Source organism: Solanum stenotomum, chromosome 10 (genome assembly GCF_019186545.1).
Source record: "Solanum stenotomum isolate F172 chromosome 10, ASM1918654v1, whole genome shotgun sequence".
In the NCBI taxonomy this organism is placed as follows: domain Eukaryota; kingdom Viridiplantae; phylum Streptophyta; class Magnoliopsida; order Solanales; family Solanaceae; genus Solanum; species Solanum stenotomum.
This window is the reverse complement of record NC_064291.1, coordinates 51,821,528-51,840,126: the sequence shown is the minus strand read 5'-3', so window position 1 is coordinate 51,840,126 and position 18,599 is coordinate 51,821,528. Positions and strand designations below refer to the sequence as shown.

General features: G+C 27.6%; 2 protein-coding genes across 4 annotated transcripts; both read right to left on the bottom strand.

Annotated features, from left to right (window-relative positions):
- Nucleotides 1-216: 216 nt before the first annotated feature.
- Nucleotides 217-5,397, bottom strand: LOC125841984 (uncharacterized). The gene is made up of 5 exons (XM_049521170.1): nucleotides 4,851-5,397; nucleotides 3,760-3,858; nucleotides 3,208-3,252; nucleotides 1,700-1,837; nucleotides 217-681 (listed from the first exon to the last, which is right to left on the bottom strand). The coding sequence occupies exons 1-5, from the start codon at nucleotides 5,244-5,246 to the stop codon at nucleotides 328-330; spliced, it is 1,032 nt and encodes a 343-aa protein (XP_049377127.1). The 5' UTR covers nucleotides 5,247-5,397; the 3' UTR covers nucleotides 217-327.
- Nucleotides 5,398-10,079: 4,682 nt separating this feature from the next.
- Nucleotides 10,080-16,134, bottom strand: LOC125842071 (uncharacterized). Of its 3 annotated transcripts, XM_049521271.1 has the most exons (3): nucleotides 15,845-16,134; nucleotides 11,084-11,122; nucleotides 10,080-10,308 (listed from the first exon to the last, which is right to left on the bottom strand). In XM_049521271.1, exons 1-3 carry the CDS (start codon nucleotides 16,128-16,130, stop codon nucleotides 10,289-10,291), a joined length of 345 nt encoding a protein of 114 aa, XP_049377228.1. In that variant the 5' UTR covers nucleotides 16,131-16,134; the 3' UTR covers nucleotides 10,080-10,288. The 3 variants fall into 3 exon arrangements, with proteins under 3 accessions (XP_049377228.1, XP_049377226.1, XP_049377227.1); XM_049521269.1 differs by lacking the exon at nucleotides 11,084-11,122 and having other exon boundaries at nucleotides 15,806-16,134; XM_049521270.1 differs by lacking the exons at nucleotides 10,080-10,308; nucleotides 11,084-11,122 and adding an exon at nucleotides 15,254-15,346 and having other exon boundaries at nucleotides 15,806-16,134.
- Nucleotides 16,135-18,599: the final 2,465 nt, after the last annotated feature.

Genomic DNA, 18,599 nt, shown 5'->3' with positions numbered 1-18,599 from the left:
TTTTCAATATTACACATTTGAAGAAAATCAATCTCTTTATAATAGTGTCATTTGAAACGATACTTTTGACTGCTATAATGAAATATTGTTACATAAAAACTAATTGCGAAAAATATTTGTCGTACCAAACATAGAGTAATAGGTAATTCACTTAGAGCCAACAAAATTTAAGGTGTTATTTCTTCTTTCCAAATTATGAAAACATGCACTGCAAAATTGATTACAACATGGGTATAGAAGTGTGCATAGAACAGTTTCAAAACTATAATTTCAATATACAAAGTAGCAGTATTGTGCTAATTTGCAAATCATACAGATCCTTAAGTGCTAACTACTGAGGTTCAGATCATCATTGCTGGACTTGATTCGTCGTACATTCAAAGGTACAGGGTTCTCCAAGATTGTCACGTTAACTCCGGTCCAGATATCTGATTTCGTGGGGAGCTGAGCTATTTTCTCTACGATTTCCATGTCCTCCGGCAGCACATAGCCAAAAACAGTGTACGCGTTTTTCCATTCTTGATGGTTTGCTAAGCTTATAAAGAATTCAGGGCCAGAACCAACCCATGCAACTGAACCCCGTCTTATTTCAGGACAGAATTCACTGGGAACTGTCTCCAATGGTATTCCTTCAGCACCAAGAGTTCCTTGTAACAAACCATATGGAGGGCCAAAAGATGCCTGAAATTATGTAAAGCAGATGCAAAGAAGTCAGGAAAGTTAAAAGTTTTTAGCGGAAACACAAACATCAGCACAGAATGACTAATGCACTTGAGAAAATCTCTTAAACGAGACGTATACTAGATGAAAATTCATTTACACATTCTATCTTCAACCACAGGATGCAATAAGCAAAATGCTATCAGCAGCGACTAATTTTTCATGTTGTGCTCCCAAGAGCTTTGACAAGCCATATCAGTTGGGAAGGAAGCTGAATTGTAGAATGCCACTACATACAAATGTGTAATACATAGCGATATGAACGAAGAAATAGGACACAATTTTGGGTTCCACAGAGGAAGGAGCCAAACATTTTTAGCAACGGAGGATATACATACATAACCTTTCTCTCACATTCCATGTTTTTCCAGATCTACGTATATAACAAAGTCAAAATAGTACTCGGCCATTCCATTTTATGTGAACACTATTTGACTGGAAATGGCATGTAGGATATTAATTTGATTAGTATATTACTTCCTCCATCCCGAAATGCCAGGGTTTGTCAAACCTTCTAATTTTCAGCATAAACTCAGATATTGATTCTTCAAATTTATGAAATAAAATTACATAGTCAAAATTTACATAAATCACATTTTTTATATAAAAAAATATTCAAAAAAATGTTTGAAGTAATCGTTGCAAAAGAATTCCCTTAGTAGTAATAGTTAACATAAAATGTGGCATGGAGAGAATATACATAGTAGTGGAAAAAAACTTAAAACAGAAACTTAAAAAGTTGCTTAGAAGAAAATGTATCAATCGAATTTAAAGAAAACTTCAACAAAAAGAGTGCCATAAAAATTGGGATGGGGGAAGTTTGAAATTGATAACATGAACACTTGTTCTTAATCCTCCATTTAGTCAAAGTAGCCAAATTGAGACAAGTTATTATTATTTATCTTACTCATGTGATCAAAATGGAGCTGTTTGGATTAGAAGTCACATGTAATAGTGTAGAAGAGAGATGAAAATTTACATCTTTTATGTGATCTCCACGTGCATCCCAAACTTGTCCGCGAGTTTCCGCACGAAAAAATTGGCAACCAGCACAGTGTCGAAACCTCAACAACTCCAGAATATTAAAAACAGAGTGTGGGGAACATTCTGGCAAAAGCTGAGGAAAAAAGAAAATACAGACATGAATGTCAATAGAAACTAGAAAATCCTTGTTAAGGGAAAGGACTAGATGATAACTAAGCCTAGTGGCACTGAAAACTGATACAGTATTGAAAACATCTTATGGATGACAAATTTCAATATAAAGTTATACTGCATCCCCTCCCATACGAAACAAAGCTTACCCTATACCTTAAAGAAATACAAAGACTTGAAAAAGGCACAGTCCTCACTAGTAGTGGTCATATTTAAGGAGATAGAAACTTATAAAAAGCACGTGTTACTCATGTTTTGACAAACAAGGCCATGAAAAATCTATAAAAGTGTGTGCCTCAAGTCCTCAGCTCTCAGATTTTCTCTCTTTTCTTCTACTTATTCTTCTGCTTCTTCCCATTCCTTATCTATTACTATTTTGTTTTAAAATTGGGGAGATACATGAAGAAAAAGCAGAATTCTGGACAGGCAAATGGTTATTTTATCAAGGATAGCAAGTAGCTGTAGAGATAAGCCAACAACAACGACATACCCTAGATGGAAAATCATCAATGGATAATTAGGGGATGCTGATCTTAACATGCTTTATCTTGTTAATTTTCTGAGTATCATATTATACCAGAAAATGAGAATGATGAAAATGGTAAAGGGGACCTGGTTCATTAGGGTCACAGTAAGAATCAACGTGTTTATTTGTTTGTTTGTTTTTGATAAATCACATAAAGAATCAATAGCATTCTTGATTCTACCATATTTTCATGCAATAATGGTATTACAATTCTTATTGGTCATGAACTTTCTTACTGATCCAGAACCATGATCACCTAACAGGTTTTCCTTCCTCCTTCGCAACTTTGCAGTTGCTTACGCCTCAATATTTTCAATTAAGCATGATCAGCGAATCAACTTCTTTAGCAAGAACTTCCAGAAACAATTGCTTTAATTTATTACTTTTTCCAAAGACAACTCAATGTTGGCGGAGATATGTTTTAAGTATCCTTCTATTAAAGTTAAACCTCAAAGACTACTGCTCATTGCCTGGATTCAATCAAAACCTTTCCATCATGCACTTGTATTGTATCCCACTATCCCTCAAGTCAGAAAACAATATAGCATATTGAAGTAGCCCAAACTATTTTGGAAATGTATGCACTCTTACAAGCTGATTCCCATCCATATATATGCATATTTAGATAAGAGAAATCAGTGGCAGCCACCGAAAATTTTGTATCTAAGCCAAATTATGCAAAATGCACTCCAAAGGCTATCTGCATAGTTAGAATGAGTTGCACTTTCGCAGCATTTGTTTAGATACTGTCATTTCTCTGTGCCAAGATATATAGAAGTAGGCATTCATCAAGAAACAGAACATACCTTAACGTGAATAGCACCAAATTTTGTTTCCAATGCGACAATTCCCTAAAAGCAAGCGGGATTGAAAAAGAAATTTTTTTGTAGTTAGTACATTAAATGTCAAGGATAATAAGGAAGTACTGATATGATTTCTCCATAAATGAAAAGGTTCTATGGTTTCCCCAATGTAGCAAGAAAAAATATGAGGTAACATTAAAATCAACAGAGCAGAGAAGCTACCAAGAGAAAGAAATTCTTCCTAGATGCATTACGTTCCCCAAGAATCTAAAAGTTACCTATTAATAAATCCCTTCAATCATTATAAACTTAATGGTTTATAAGTAAAAATAGGAAGTAATAAATCTTAAGACTAATCTGCAAAAATGTCTATGGCAATGTCTCGTGGGTGACGCCTGTTGTAGCATACGTTTCAATATTGCAGGCATCTTTGCAAAGAGTTCCAAAACTTATTCTTACTATTGAGTCTACTTGTTTACAAGCGGACAATGAAGTGAAATAATGCTATCAGAGAAACATGGCAGTACATTTTAGGTTGTTGAGAAAGTTGTATACCTCTCCTTTCCCGAAAACTATGCCAGACGTCCACATATTTTTGTCGCCCTCATCCATTTTGTCAGGAGCCAAAGTATCTTTCTGCTTTTTCAACCAGCACTGCAGCATGAAGCAAAACATGCCAGACCAAGCAGTCAAACTCCCATTCACATTTTGCATATTAGTTCAAAAAGTAACTAAAAATACCAAAAGATAATCTTACAACAACGCTATATAAAATGAATGCAGAAGTAATAGATGCCAAATTTATGTACATGAGGACTTCTCTCAAACTGGGGTATGCTTCACTATTATAAAAGGGCAATAGTTTTTTTAAACTTTCCGAACTTCAGTAAACTGTTTTAACCTCGAAAAACTTATTCTGGAAGCCCGATTGGTTTGTTTTGGAACCTTAGCAGTTGGACCTCCTATTCTTGAATATTCAATAGGAGAAAAGAGATTAATTCTGACAATTTCACATTTAATTCTCCAGATTGTCAAGGAAAACGACAGGTTCATGTGGTTGTTTGGTTGTATTCCTTGAACTATTTTAGAAATTATGGTCAGCTGAAAAACAAAGTACCTATTTTACATAAATGCTGATATTAAATCTATACGCCACATTTACAAACACCATACAACATCTGAGGCAGGCAATTCTAGCTAATCACAAGCAAAATACTCCGAGTTGAACTCCGAAAAATACATTTAGCTATAAAATTCCGGAATTTGAAAAACACCAATAAACTGTTTTCACTCCAAATTACTTGCGAAAATTCACAAACAACTCCAATTTTCAAATATCATTTTTCACTTTGAAATCAAAAACTATTTTTTTTTCAAATACTCTGACAAAATGTATACAAACCAACATCACAATTCACAAACTCATGTTCTATCTTATTACATTATGATTGTACCATCATTCATAATTAAAGGTAGAAATCTGCATGGTTTTGTCAAAATTGGACATAAACGCACAATCAATGACACTATATAAATCATTTCAAACTGCCAACATCTTACAACTACACAGGTCTGGGGAGTGTAAAATATACGCAAATTCCGAAAAAGTAAAAGGAAAAAAATGACAAAAAAATTCCCAAGCTCACCTCACCAAATTTGTCACCACAAGCTTTTTCATCTCCACAAAAAACCCATGTATCACAAAGACAAGGCCCGTGATTACCAGTACACATATCCTTACAAGCTTCACAGCATTCCTTAGAACTTTTAACCTTAAAATCAGAACCCCACTTCACAGCAGCTCCCCAAAGCTCAAAACTTTCGATCCCATTACAACACCCACCACCCTCCACTCCACCACCACCGCCGCCGCCGCCAAATTCACCGTCATCCGCCGCCAACCTCTCAACAGCCGAATTTCCGGTGGGTCTCATCACCGCCGACATGAAAATGTACACGACAGTACACGAAAAAAGACCCATCAAGAGAAGGATCATAGTAGCACAACGAGTGGGTTCGGAATCATTTGGCTTCCGACCCATTTGAGATTGATGGGCGGAAATGAAAACCCAGAAACGGATTTGGCTGATTCGATTTGGTTTTTGAGATTTTTGTATGATTTGGTTTAGTGGTATCGTTGACCTTGAAGATACTGAAGCAGAGTATGAAATTGAGGTAATTTTATTATACTATAAGATTGAATAATTAAAATTTGGAGAGATTATGGAAATAAATTATACTTTCTTTTCATCTCATTTTATATTAGTTAGTTTGATTCGGTATAAAATTTAAGAAAGAAGGTATAATTTTTAAAATTCATGATCTAAATAAGTAATAAATATTTATGTAATTATAAATTATTTTATTTAAAATAAAATAAGTATTTAAAAAAAAAATTGAATTGACTAAAAAAAATTAGTCATATAAATTAAGACAAAAAAAATAATATTAATTTTTAAGAAATTATTACAATGGGAAATAGTCGAGCACGGTGTTGTAGTAGTAGTACAATGAGGAATCTAGGGTCATGGGTTTGGCAGAGGTTGAATTTTCTTTGCATTTTTTTGTCTATTAGTTTACGTACCCGCATGTTGCATGGTCCGTTTATAAATTTAATCATAACTATTTGGTTTTTGATTAATTTCAAGATTTAACTTACTTTACGAAGATATTATAAAGTTTACATGAGAGATTGTTAACATATTTAGCACATCGATATGTATTTAATAAAATACTTTATAAAAACAAATCAATATAAACTTAGTTTATCATCTAAACTTGTTAATAATAATTTTAAGAATTCTTTTATTTATTATTTAAATGAATTAAAATCATAAATGTGTTCACACAATCCCTGTTATTCTCTTGTCGACATTTGTTTACTATAATACTTTTTATTTATTTATTTATTTATTTATTTATGTAGTGTTTTACTGTTTTACCTATATTCAGATCATGATTTTGAACTATTTATATTTTTGTTTTCAGTATGATATATTTAATTTTACTTTTAGTTAATGATATTGGCTATGTATGAATTAATATTAATATATTTTATTATTTAATATCAATTAAAATTTCAGTTAGTGACCTTAAAACGTTGCTTAAAATCATAATATTTTGTCCATTAAAAGTATCACATTGAATGTATTCCATCATGTTAATCTTGCAATTTATTCTTTAAATTGAGAATAATTTATTCTATTTGCAGATAATATATTAATAATATGAAACAATTCAAGAAGTTAATAATTTTTAAATAAATTGTACGAAAAAAATTTAACTTTATTCAACTTTGTGAGAAAAAAGACAATGATAAAATATAAAAGGGTATTCAATAAATAAAATCTCCCAGAACATTGAGCCAATACATTTAACTTATAAAAAAAAAAATTATGTTGTGTTTCACACATGACCGTGAATTTTAGTAAACTAATAGATATGAAAAAAAAAAAACACCAGTGAGAGCACAAAATTATATAGTACATTATGTTCATCTCTTATCATTTGCTTCTATCCTCAAGTTTGTGAAGATTAATATAATTACTTTATATTTTTTTGTGTCTTGTCTCCAACTGAACATCATCCAAAAAAAATTCTGGACATTGCCCACGTTTTCTCCAACAAAAAAATAATTAAAAGAAATTTTATCAACTACAAAAAAATTTTACAAAGTTAATTTTTTTCAAAAATGATGTTAATTAGTTATTAGAAAGACTAAAGTAACATCTACTGGAACTCGAAAATAAATACGAACGTCAAATTTGTAAAACAAACATTGCAAGATGAATAAGAAAACCGTGAAACAACAATTCCAATTTTTATTGAATAATAATATATTTGGTCTTATATTTGAACTAGTGAAATTATCCGCGCTTCGCGCGGTTATATGAAATATTTATAAGATAATAATATGAAATATGTAATATTTAGGTTAGTATTGAATATATAAATAATATTAATATTTCTCTTCATCTGCGATATCATAGGTTTTTTCATTTTTTTTTAAACATATAAAATGTAATTTTTTTTGTTATGTATATAGTAAAACAAAATATTCACCGTGGTGAAGTAAATGGAATAAGAGATAATATGTTGAAATAAAAATATATTGTATTACGTTGAAAATATTTTATATGTTTTAATTTTCTCTATATTTTGTAGGAGTGCTAATTTTCTATTCAAACTCTGATTTCGTCAAAACAAAATTGATTTTTTTATTATGTCCTTATTATTATATTTGCTTATTATAATTTTGTAAACATTAATTAAGTATTTATATGATTTAAGAAAAATGAAACATACAAAAGTTATGAATAATATTTAATATTAAAAGTTACAAGTAAGATGATGAGGCATGAGTTAGAAATAATTCAAATGTATAATTTTATTAGACATTAAATGTATTACTAATCATGCATTGATTTTATTTGTAAAATAAATAAATAAAAATAAGGGGTGAAAATACAAAAATGAACAGAGAAAATATAAAAATTGGTGACTTACACAAAAATTATAAATACATTTCAAAGCAAAAAGAATGGTGACGAAAACAGATTGTTACATACGCAAAAAATGGCATCATGAAAATAATATTTTACTTTTCAATTACTTTTTTATAATTATAATAAAAATGAAACTCCTAATCATCATAATTTTTTGGTTGTTATTAAAATGAGATAATAATATTAATTTTGCTTCATAACAAAGAAAAAGTAGAATAATAAAGGATCAAATGATTAGCATTGACAATATAATACATTTAGCTAAATTATTTATACAAATCAAAATTTAGAAAATTCTAGCAAAGGTAACTAAGTTGCTAATACAATTCAAAGTGAAAAAATAATCTCTAATTATGCTTCATTTGTTTTTCCTTCTATCATCTTCCTTTGCAAGTAGATCCGACATCATGTTTTGATCCATATGCCAAACTCTTCATTATATGCAACCAACTGAATAGAAAAAATATCATATACCAATTAAAAATAATTATGTCAAAAGAAAGAACGAAATTTAAACTATATGTAATATATTTGTATATTATCTTTTCAATAGTACTAACAATACTAAATAATAATTATTTCTTGAAATCTAACAAATATTATAATCAAACTATATTATATCCGGAAAACTAACTATTAGAAAGAGCAATTGCATATAGACAAAACATTATTAAGAATTATAGAGATTTTTTTTAATCATACTTACTTGATGAATGATAATACAAACATTAAAAAATATTAAGAAAGCATGTCTAAGTACATAAAAATAAAAAGAATGACTTTGTATGTGAATCTTCATGAAAATAAATATGAATATATGGACAAAATAGAGGAAATGCAAAAATAAGGATTGAGAATGATATATTTATTAACTTCATGTACTTTTTTTTTGTTACATGTTAGTTTCATTCACAAACCAAATACGAATTTATATAGACAAAAATAGAGGAAATAAAAAATAAAAATTTGCAATGAAATATTTCTTACATTCATGTACTTCTTTTTTGTTACAAACCAACCAATATGATGAAAAGAGAAAGGATAATTGTGAATGTGAAACTTCATGAAACTAATATGAATTTATAGGCAAAATAAAGGAATACCATAAGACATCATAAACTTATAAATTTAAGTTTGGAGGTTATGAACATAAAAATTATGAGAGTTATGAATATTATTAAAAGTAAAAATTAAAGAGGGGCAAGTCATGGGTAATAAATCCTTGTGAATAAATTAAAAAATAAAGATAAAAATACTTAAAATGTAAAAAAAAATTTATCATCATTTCATGAATAGAAGTGAGATAAACAAATAGAAAAAAGAATGTGGAGAGTTTTTTGTTATGAATGTTCCTACATTAATAAAATATTTATTTATATAAATTAAGTAATATATTTTTACAATACAATAATTAATTTGAATAAAAAAAAGTCAAAAAAAGATAAATTATGTTTCTCCTTTTATTATAAGTGAGACAAATAAATAAAAAAAGAATATGAAGAGTTTTTGTTATAAATGTTCCTCCATTAATAAAATATTTATTTGTAATAAATTTAAGAAATTTATTTTTATAATAATTAATTTTATTTTATTTTTTTAAAAAAAAGAAGCTAAAAGTGCAAATGGAGGCCATAGAGAGGTGTCACATCACCTTGTCTATGGTCCTCCTTTATATATATAGAGAGAGAGATATTTTAAGCGAATCATAATCGTAATAATAATCATTGTTTTTTTTTAAAAAATGAGAAAAGAAGAACGAAAAAAAATTGAATTATATTAAATTTTTTAAAACAATAAAATGAAATTGCTCCTACTTTGAATTTTCGGAAAGCAATAGGAAAACGTGAATATGTAGTTATACATGAATCAGATGTGGGAAGTTATCCAAACTGAAAAAGTAGATAGAGTTTCTGAAAAGGCACCCAAATCAAATTTTAAAATTCAACATTGTATTTATATGATCCATATTTTTTAAATTAACCACCCACATAATTACATTTTTTCTTAAATTATGTTTTCTTTATTTAATCATTTAAATTTTTTTATTTCAATACATGAAGTTTTAAAAATTTAAATTAAAAAATAGTGACTCATTTTAGGAAAAAAGAAACATGAAAAATTTTAAATGGTGATTTTTCTTCGTGTTAATTTTAGATACAGATTTTAAGACATTGATTATANGTAACTATCAAAAGTTTCATTTTATGTAACGATGATTTAGTGTGATTCTATTGTTATCTTCTTTCTTCTTCTTTTCTCATTTTGTCTCTATTAATGTTTAATAATCATATTTTATCTTTTACTTTTCTGTAGTACCAACAATTGTTGATATAAGACACCGTTTAACGAAGTAAAATAATATACAATCTTTTCAAACATTGAATTTATTAAAACAATACAATATGATATATACTGAAACAATATGTAAGAATCATCTAAAAACAAACTTATTCCAAATGGTCCACAGAAAATCAAATAAAAAAGTACAAACATGTCTCTCTTAGTTATTACTGAATACCATAATTATGCCGAGCATACATAGTACTAATACCATATTTAATTAAACATGCATCCCAGAATTAAGGTGGAGTGGTAATACCTGAAAAAAAAAACCCAAAAAAAGACATAAGACAGGTATATTTATATATATTGAAATTGAAATCTGAAACAAACAGCATGTGTAATAGAGTAATTCTTATCATTAAGAAATTTAAACCTCCATCATTTTTGCTGCAAATATGAGCTTGTGAAAAAATTGTCCAAAAATTAAACAAAATATATTTCCAACAAAAAACGTGTTTTTTTTCACAAGAATATTGGGTGTGTTTGGTACAGAGGAAATAAGCTTCTTAAAAGTTAAAAAGAAAATTATTTTCTTAGTAGAAATAGAGAAAGCATTTACGCTCTTCGCCTATTTTATATATTATATAATAATTTTGATACGAATTTTTTTTTAAATTTGTGGTCTAAAATGAGTAATAGATATTTATTTGACTATAATCATTTTATTAAGGATAAATTAGATATTTTAAAATTAAATTGTTACTCCCTCCATTCCAATTTATATAAGATATTTGACTTGATATGAAATTTAAGAAGAAAAGTAAAAATTTTAAAACTTGTAGTTTAAAATAAATCATATATGTTTGTGAAACAATAAATCATTTCATTTAAGATAAATGCAAATTTTAAAGTTAGTCAATAAGAATCACATAAATTGAGATAGAAATGAATTATTTTTTCTTTGAAACTAACTAAAAAGGAAATTAGATCGTATAAATTTGGACAGGGAGAGAGCAGAAGAACAAATAAAAATGAAGAGATCAACAAAATTAAGATGTGTTTGCCCTTAATAAAAAATCTCGATGACTTACTTCCGCACTTAAAGTTACGAGGAATGGTGCGTCCGCAGCCTTGAATAAGGCGAAGAATTCGGTTTGGGCTGAGTATGGCGGCCAATTTGGGAGTAATAATTGGGCAAAAACATTCCCAATGAGTAACTCTAGCTCTTTCACAGCATTTTGCTGATGGATTACTTCCAAACAATACAGACAGACATGCTTTTTTACCAATACTCCTTTCTTCTCTACAAACTGATTCACCCACCTCTCCCTTTACTATTTTTATCTCCCAATTACCATATAATATCACTACCAATACCATACTCCATATCATTTTATTCATCATATTTTATGATTCAATTCACAATAGATTATTCCATCTATTTATAGGATTTAATAAGTAGTGGGTAGTTATGGCGGACCCTAGTTTTGTATTAAGCGTGTTCAGAATATGAAGAAATAGAAAGAAATTGTTTATATGGTAAGTAGTGTTCACTTTCAATTCTAAGATTGTGAGTTCCAGCTACCAAGACAGTAACAAGATAAAAGCTTCTACAAGGAATAAAAAAAGATATTTCTTTGTTTCAATTTATATGACTATTTGATTTGCATTATGTTTCAGAAAAATTAGGACTTTTAAAATTTATGGTTTAAAAAATTCTTAGATATTTACGTAGTTATAAATTATTTCATTAAAGTTAAAGAGGAATTTAAAAGTTAAATTATTTTTAATTATAGTAAAATGAAATTTTTTTGAATGATTTTTTTAATGAAAAAAAATATAATTTTTATCCAACAAAAATTAGAATCTCTTTGGCCCCTACCTAGCAATGCGCGCTGATAGGTTAGTAGCGTGTAACTTCCTTTTATTTCTTATTGACTAATGACTAGTATGACTTTGTTCTTTATCATAAAGTCTTCCACTTTGGGTAGAAATTTTGGATTTATCCCATCTATTTATAGGATTTAATAAGTAGTGGGTAGTTGTGGTGGAGCTCGATCTTGTATTAAGTGTGTTCAAAATATGAAAAATATATACTTTTTTTGTTTTATTTTATGTGATATTTTTTAGATTTCGAGATTTAAATAAATTTATCTTTAATCGTAAATTGTTCATAGATCTTTTAAGCATTTTGAATTATTAATTATTGTGACTTATACTACTTTTTACGTAACTTACAAATATATAAATTTCATTTCAAAAAAATTGAAGATTTGATGCGTAAATTTCCGGTCAAACTTAAACTGTTTGACTCTCGATAAACGAAAAGTGCCACATAAATTGGGACAGAGGGAGTACTTTATTTTGTCTCAATTTATGTGATATCATTTGACTTGGCACGATGTTTCGGGGAAAAAATGAAGACTTTTGAAACTTGTGATGTAAAAAATTTCTTTGATATTTTGTGTGATTATAAATCATTTCATTAAGGGTAAAAGAGGAATTTTAAAGTTAAATTGTTTCTAACTATAGTAAAGTGTCATTTTTTTGAATGGATTAAAAAAATATGTCACATAAAATAAAACAAAGAAAATATAATTTTTCATTCAATTTTTTTAAAAAAATCTCTTCGATCCTACCTAGGTTAGTAGCGCGTAACTTCCTTTTAATTTCTGATTGACTACTGACTTTGTTCTTTATCATAGGAGTCAAGTCTTCCACTTTGGGTAGAAATTTTGGATGGAATAAAATAATTTTGAATTGGAGAATTTTTTTTATTAAGGATAGATAAATCTTTGACTATTATATTATAACGTGGAGATAGTTGTTCAATTTTTATGTTATTCGTATTATAATTAATAAAGTAGAATAATGAGAAAAAATATTTAATTTGTCTATTTTTTTGGTAGAAATTTTATTCAAGTCTCACACAAATTGATAAAAAAATAAATTTAACAAATAAGTTACTCAATTTTAATTTTATTTGTATCACAAAAAAAGCTATTTGGAGGGAATAAAAGAGACATGCATTTTATAATATGAGATTTTACATATACCTAGGAAAAGTGATTTTTTTGTTAAAAAAATCTAATACTATACTTTTTATAATTATCTTTGGCCATATAAAAAGGTGATGATTCACTATGTGACTTAGATTTTAGCCAAGTGGATGGGTTTCATCCGAACTCACTTTAATAGAAAAATATATTATCTTGTATCTCTATTTTTTAATTATTATTTTTTATTAACTATCAACTTTACTAGATTTTTTTTCAAAATGTCAATATTTTGACATTTAATAGGATCTTTTAGCCACACTTTCAATATTTATTTAAAATATCAATATTTTTATTTGTTATGTATCTGATTTATGTACTCTTTTATTTGTTTGATTTAAAAGAATATAATTATTTAATAACAGAAAAGAGAAAATTTTTATTATGTTTTCTTCGTAATTGTATACCAATAATTTTTACATTTTATGTACTTACCTTACCATTCAAATTCAAATTAGTATATTACTTTCATAATGAAAACTAAAATTGTATTCTAGTGAAATTGTATTACATGATTGTATCCCAATATAATCCAATCATTACATATAAATATGATTTATGAAAGAATACAAGAATCTAAAAAAGAATAGCATACATGGTGAAAATAATACAATCTGTTGAGGAAGGATACAATATTCAAATCCATTTGACATACCTATTGGAATGACTACAAACTAAAAAGGAAATACAATGTTCTTAATACAAGTACAAATACAAATGTTGAGTAAAAGAAAAATAATCGACACACAAAATTAATATGAATACAATTTTGGTATGAATAAAAAATTGCAACATTCTTCTCTGACTCTCTCTCTCTTTCTTCTTCTTCTTCGTCTGTTGTGTTCCTTTTTCTGATTTTTTGTTCACCAAATTCAAATCTGAAAATTTGTATTCACTTGGGCATAAGTAACCCTATAAGCAAAATTCGAAATTATTAAATATGAATGTATAAAAAAAATTAAACAATATATGATGTATGAATGCCAATGTAGATTTCTACAATCTACTAAATCTCAAAAATTAAAACAAAATTACAAAAAAAAAATCGAACAATATTGCTTAAAACACGAAAAATATGAAATACATAAAAGAGAAAAATCTCACAAAATACTTGATGAATATGAAAACAAACTCACAAAAAACATCAAACAATACGGATTAAAAGACGAAAAATTCGAAATATAAATACTTGGTGAAAATGAAAACAAAATCATAAAATACTTCACAAAATACTTGTTGACTTCGAATTTACTTTATCAACGGGTGAAGAATCTTTTGAATCAATTGTGAGATTTCTTAAACAAAGTGTAGGAAATTTGAAGAGTTGATTTTCTTAAACAAAGAAAGAAGATAACAATGGTGAAAAAGAGAAGAGAGAGAAAAAACTGATTTGGGGTAAAACCTAGAAAGAGGGGTAAGTGGGTGATGATTTTATTTTTTTTAACGAGATAGTGAAATAAATAATGGCCTAATTTGAGAAATAAAAGGAAAGAAGATTAATTATATTAGGATTCAATTTTTTTTCTAAAATATTGACATTTTTAATAATTATTTCAAAGTATAGATGTTTTTAATAATTATGTTAAAGATTGTGACTAGTTTGCTAATTTTCCCTTCCTTACTATGTTTAAGCAATTATAACTATCAACACAACTATTAACTACTAGTATTTGAGTTTCACAATTTTATATATTTGCTTATCAATTTTATATTTTGTGTATTTAAAATCAATATCATTAGTGTATTAATCAGTATATTTGATATCAAATATCTAGTATATTCATACATAAATATAAAAGAACTGAATCAAAGATTTTTAGAGTAACAACACAACTATGTTTGGATGATTATATTGTATCGTATCGTTAAATTCATTATTAGATACGGACAAAAAATATTATTTTATGTAATTATTGATTTGGTGTGATAACGTTGTTACTTTATTTATTTATTTTCTTATTTTTGTCTATATTTACTTTTACTTTATTTTTTTATACAGTATCTACAATTGTTATTGTGTGACACAATGTAACAATATAAAACGATATATTTATTCAAATATTATATTTATTAAGACAATGCAATACGATACATGCAATACAACATGATATATTATGAAATAATACATAATAACTATCAAAAAAACGGACTTATTCCAAATGGTCCATAGTAACCAAAAGAAAGTACAAACATGTTTCAATTAGTTATTACTGAATACCATAATTATGCAGAACATAGTACTAATACCATAATAATTAATTAAACATGCATCCCAGAATTAAGGTGGAGTGGTAATACCTGCAAAAATGAAGGAAAAAAAAACGATATAAGACAAATATATTTCATTTCTATCCTTAATGAAATGATTTACAATCACACAAATATCTAAGATTATTGTAGATCACAAACTTCAAAAGTCATACTTTTTTTAAATACCATGCCAAATCGAATGGTGGGAAGGAGAGAGTATATATTTATGAAAGTACTATAAATAACGTTAATTTGCTACTAAATACATAAATGTAATCTAAAAGGAAAAAATGAGTCATATAAATTAGAAGAGAGGGAATACTAAATATTCAAATGTATCGTTAATTCTTTTGGGGACTAACTAAAAGAAAGTAAAGTTATATAAACGGAGGCCAAAAGAATATGCAAAGTTTAATATGAACAAGTAAAAATGAACAAACCAATAAAAAATGATGATAGTATAAATAAGATCTCTTCGTTCTTAATCAGAGATATCTCGAGACTTACTTCCGCACTTGAAGTTACGAGGAACGGTGCGTCCGCAACCTTGAATAAGGCGAATAATTCGTTTTGGGTTGAGTATGGCAGCCAATTTGGGAGTAATAATTGGGCAAAAACATTCCTCATGAGTAACTCTAGCTCTTTCACAGCATTCTGCTGATGGATTCATTCCAACTAATACAGACAAACATGCTTTTTTACCAATTCTCCTTTCTTCTCTACAAATTGATTCACTCACCTCTCCCTTTACTATTTTTATCTCCCAATTACCATATAATATCACTAGAAATACCATACTCCAAATCATTTTATTCATCATATTTGATGACATTTTATAATTCACTTCACAATAGATTATCCCTTCTATTTATAGGACTTGATAATTAGTGGGTAGTAGTGGTGGAGCCAGGTTTTGTATTAAGCATGTTCAGAATATGAAGAAATTGAAGGAAGATGTTTAGATGGTAAGCATCCTCACTTTCAATCCTAAGATTGTGAGTTCGAGTTATCAAGAGAGTAAAAACATAGAAGCTTCTAGGCCAATTTATGTGACACATTTCGTTTTTCGAAAAAAGTACTATAGGTCACACAATAATTGACAATTCAAAATATTTAGAAGAGATATAAAAATTTACGATTAAAATAAACTTGTTTGAATCTCGAAATTCGAAATGTATCACATAAATTGAGACATAGAACCGTCCCATTTTATATTGCACGTTTGACATGGCATGCTGTTAAAAAAATAGTTTTTAAACTTAGAGGTCGTTTGGTGTGAAGGATAATACCAAATAGTCCTGGAATTAAATTATAATACCACTTAATTTGTTGTTTGGTTGGCAAGTCCGGGATAACTTATCTCGGGATTAATAATTTGTACCGGAAAAAGTTATCCCTCCCCTTGGGTGGTATAGTAATCCCGAGATAACTTATTCCAGGATAAAATAAGTAAATGACAAAAATGTCTTTTTCAACCCTTTTGTTACATCACTTTTTACATTCATGAAGAGCATTTTTATAAACAAATAAATTGTTCTTAAAATTTATTATTTTGAATACAACAAACCAAACATGCAATAAAAAATAATCTCATCATAACATATCCCATCATAACTAATCTCATAATAATTAATTCCATCGTAACTTGAATTCAAACCAAACGACCCCTTATGGTTTAAAAGATTCCTCATATATTTGTGTGGTTATAAATCATTTCATTAAGGGTAAAAATGAAATTTTAAAGTTAAATTAGTTCTAATTACAGTAAAGTAACATTTTTTTTAATGGATTAAAAGAAAAAGATACTACATAAAATAAAACGAAAAAATATATAATTTTTCATGAAAAGAAATTTGAATCCCTTTGGCCTACCTAACTTTCTGGGTAAGGAACGCGTAACTTCCTTTTAATTTCTTATTGACTAGTATGACTTTGTTCTTTATCATAGGAGTCAAGTCTCCCTCTTTAGGTAGAAATTTTGGATGGAATAAAATAATTTTGAATCGGAATTTTTTTTATCAAAGATGGATAAATTTTGTCTATTTTATTATAATCTTAACTAGTAGAGATGGTCGTTCAAGTTTTATTTTAATCGTATTATAATTAATTAAGTAATGTAATAAGAAAAATATTTAATTTTATTATTTTTTTGGTAGAAATATTATTCAAGTGTCACACAAATTGCTAAATTATTTTTTGTAACAACAAGTTACTTAATTTTAATTTTATTTGTATCACAAAAGAGTTCTTAGGAGGGAATAAAAGAAACGTTTTATAATATGAGATTTTATATATACCTAGAAAAAGTGATTTCTAATTCGTTAAAAAAATATTTAATATACTTTTTCTGATTATCTTGCCCAATATATATTTTATATATATATGAAGGAGTGATGATTCACTATGTCACTTAGATTTTAGCCGGATCGATGGATTTCATCTGAACTCACTTTGATAGAAAATTATAGTGCTTATATATGATTAAAATTATTATTTATTTATTTTTATATGAAAAATCTTAGTAGCTCAGTTGACTGATTACCTGAACTCCCATTTTAATGGTGAAAATTAGATTTCCCACATTGTGTTCCTCCCCCCTTCCTATACCCTCATTTTATAAAAAGAACTAAAAAAATGTTTTTTATGTTGAATTTTCTTTGACTTTATATTTACTTTCTCACATTTTGAATCTATGTAGTAAAAATTTATGTTTAACTAGGATTACATATCAATCAGTTTAATTCGATTTTAACATTTATTGATTTGATTTATCGATTATCAATTTGTAAAACATGTTAAATCTTTTTTAATTCATTATCAATAAATTAATAGTAACTCTTTTATAATTCAAATTATTGATTTTGATTCGATTTTGAATAACCTTATTCTATGCCACACAATTTTGGAGTGTGGAAGGGATTATTATTACCCATATTTTTCTTTTCAAAAAGTTTAACTTCTTTTTGACTAGTAGTCACGTAGGTCATTTTTTTCCAATATTCACACATTGCAAATTTTGTTGTAAATAATGAAATATGGATTTTCACTTCATGACTTTCAAGATTTCCTTCATGATCATGAAGGATTACGTTACCCTCAAAATTTAGTAAAAAGGTAAATGACTAAATGTTGTTATCAAGGATTAAACAAACAACCTCAAATAACTTTTGCAGCCCTTTAATTACTACACTAAACCTTCAACTTATGTCAAAATGTGTCAATCGTTGTATATATATTCATTAAATCAAATTTTGACCTATATATACAATGTAATTTTCTGACGAAAGGGTGTTGCTTGACA

Excerpts from the sequence above, each read along its gene's own strand:
- LOC125842071 (XM_049521269.1), bottom strand. The coding sequence starts at position 16,130 with ATGTCATCAAATATGATGAATAAAATGATTTGGAGTATGGTATTTCTA. Across the intron at positions 10,309-15,805 it reads TCGTAACTTCAAGTGCGGAA|GTATTACCACTCCACCTTAA; the intron begins GTAAGTCTCGAG and ends TTTTTTTTTCAG.
- LOC125841984 (XM_049521170.1), bottom strand. The coding sequence starts at position 5,246 with ATGGGTCGGAAGCCAAATGATTCCGAACCCACTCGTTGTGCTACTATG. Across the intron at positions 1,838-3,207 it reads TTGGTGCTATTCACGTTAAG|CTTTTGCCAGAATGTTCCCC; the intron begins GTATGTTCTGTT and ends TTTTTTCCTCAG. Across the intron at positions 682-1,699 it reads GTGGAGATCACATAAAAGAT|GCATCTTTTGGCCCTCCATA; the intron begins GTAAATTTTCAT and ends ACATAATTTCAG.